The following is a 2,725-nucleotide window of genomic DNA, read 5'->3' as shown; positions in this document are numbered from 1 at the left end:
CAACAATCTTATATTTGATATCGATTCAACCACACACGTCCATTCCTTGGTTACCATAAGTTGGAGAATACGACGCAATTATGAAACCATGGCAAAGTTATGGATAAAGGATGGTAAATTGAATTCATTAACACTTCAAACAAACATTGTAGATGTACATTTCCTATTGTAATCTTGGTCCATATTGATTTATGAGTAAAACTAGAAGTAAATTATGAACACTAACGATAGATAGAGGACATGAAGAAACACACTCCATCAATCTGGTTAGTTACAACATGCCTATAAACATAATAAAGCATTTGGTTAATCAAGAAACTAAGAGAAATCTATGTGATACTAATAGTATACCAATTCACATAAACAAATTATTGGGTTACTATACACCTTATCGCAGCACTAAAGAGAACAAAAACGCACCAGAACAAAATTTATTTCAACAAAGCTGGAAAGAAAACACAGTATTATCACTCAAAAACACACATGAAGCTCTCATTTGACCTTTCCATAATGAATTCACAACAACCCAAACTATTCTGAAGCAGACCTTATAGGTTTACCCACAACAAAACGCCTACCGTGATTCCCAATCTTCTTTTTACAGCCATCAAGAGAAACAGATAACTCATAAGGAGGTGCATCAGAAGCCAACCATTGATCCACATAGAATATGCTCTGACTACACTGCATATGAGGACCAGTGAAAGTTGTCTCAACATAATCCAAGAACCATCCATGGTGATCTCCAGATCCATCAGAAGTAACATTAAGTCTGCAAATTGGTGTGCTAATACATTTGCCTCTACCAGTGAAGATATCCACATTACCTCTTTCGTAGTAATCGTAATTTGGACCCATTAAACCCCACTTTTCAAGATCTGGAATCCATACTGATTTTCCAGAAGCATCGCCTAGTGTAACGCTGATTTTGGAGTCAGTTCCACCCTTTATGATTGAACCAGTTCGAACATACAGAGTATACACACACTCTTCCTGCAAGCACCAAAACATTGTTAATCAGTGTGTCTCAAATCCAAATACTGCATATTTGCATTGATAGTACAGATGCAGATCTCGCTATGATCTAAAAATGCAAGCAAAAAATAAACAGATCGAGGAATGGAACATGGATGATGAATCAATAGTATCAATAAATCAATGTGAAAGGCAAATAAGCTACAACAAGAGTAATAATTAGGATCAAATAAAATAAAATGAAACTCGATCGATCTAAAAGTTGGATCAGGTGGAATAGAAAGATGAGTAGTGAATTGAGATTGAAAAGCATTAAATTAGTTAGATGAAATGAAGAGGTAGGGAGTTACAGATGAACCAGCTGCAGCAATATGAGCTGTAAGGAAGAAAGTGAAAGCAACAGCAGTGAGGAAGTGGAGACTCGTCATTTTCTCTTTGATCTTCAAACTCAGAGTGATAGCACACTCCATTATAAACCCAACATTGGGGCCGCGTCATTACAGCTTGCTGTACGAAAAAGTCAATAGGCCCCCTCCTTTCATTTTTTTTTCTTTTGCATTAGCGATCGGACGTGAAAATTCTTTTTTGATATGAATAGCGGTGAGACTGAATCTCAAAATTTGCTTGACACTACGATGGTATAATCATCTCATTAGTAAGCTTAAACTATTAAATTATTAGAGAGAACATATTTTTGTATAGAATGACCAAAATTTGATAAAGAAAAAAAAATTAATTTTATGATTCTAAATCAAAATTATATTAAATATACCAAAATGTATTTTAATCTCCAATGTCATATGGAAAGTTTAAGTTAAAATATTGAAAATATGAATAAGCATCAATTTTTTTTAAACAGACTAAAAAAGAAACGAAATCATTTTATTTTTTTTAACGGAAGTTAATTATATTTTCTGACAAATATCAACGGGACGGTAATAGTAATAGTTACTACTGTTTGAGTAAATATTAAATATAGGTTTAGTTGTCCACAGACGTAAATATTATTACCCATTCTTATTCTTAAAATAAAAGGATTGATTAAAAAAATCTATTGATTTTGAGGTAAATATGAATTAATCCACTTATAATTAACATAATTTGAAACCAGATTTAAACGGATGACAGATTTATTTTGTCGCACATGGGCAGATTTATTTAGATTATACTTAAAGCTTGCTTAATTGATTGTTCACCTACTCCATCTGAACATAATAATTTAAGAATTAGAGGATAGGAAGATTGACGCTGCATTTTTTTTAATTTAGTTTGATTTTACATTTTTGAAAATTTGATAATTCTTATATTTTTTATTTTGATTTGTTCGAAAATTCAAAAGAAATAATCAAGTCGAGCTTAATCAACAAATTATATACATTTTTTAATTATTCTATATACATAATATATTAATATTTTATGAACTATTTATGTTTGACCATGAATTCGGACATGAAAAAATTTATCTTTTCTAGAATTAAATTCATATATACTTAAAAAGTATGTAAAAAGTATTATAAGTCACAATAATTGATAATTCAAAATATTTAAAAGATATATAAAAAAAATTACGATAAAAAATATACTTGTTTAAATCTCAAAATTCGAAAGGAGAAACATAAATTAAGACGGATAAAGTATAAAGTTAAACCAGAAATCGTTCATTTTCATTTTAGAATACAATGTTAAAGCTAATACAAATGATTTTTTGCTTCTTGTTTTAAAGAATATGTAAAATGTGTTAAAAGGATAT

The 2,725-nt window shown here is 30.2% G+C and overlaps 1 protein-coding gene across 1 annotated transcript; it reads right to left on the bottom strand.

Annotated features, from left to right (window-relative positions):
- Positions 1 to 417: 417 nt before the first annotated feature.
- On the bottom strand, positions 418 to 1,643 carry LOC101263984 (PLAT domain-containing protein 3). Its single transcript, XM_004235126.5, has 2 exons — positions 1,326 to 1,643; positions 418 to 993 (listed from the first exon to the last, which is right to left on the bottom strand). The coding sequence occupies exons 1-2, from the start codon at positions 1,443 to 1,445 to the stop codon at positions 532 to 534; spliced, it is 582 nt and encodes a 193-aa protein (XP_004235174.1). The 5' UTR covers positions 1,446 to 1,643; the 3' UTR covers positions 418 to 531.
- Between the last annotated feature and the right edge of the window lie 1,082 nt (positions 1,644 to 2,725).

This window comes from Solanum lycopersicum, chromosome 3, assembly GCF_036512215.1.
Source record: "Solanum lycopersicum chromosome 3, SLM_r2.1".
Lineage (NCBI taxonomy): Eukaryota > Viridiplantae > Streptophyta > Magnoliopsida > Solanales > Solanaceae > Solanum > Solanum lycopersicum.
The sequence above is the reverse complement of the archived record's forward strand: the minus strand, read 5'-3'. Positions and strand labels throughout refer to the sequence as shown.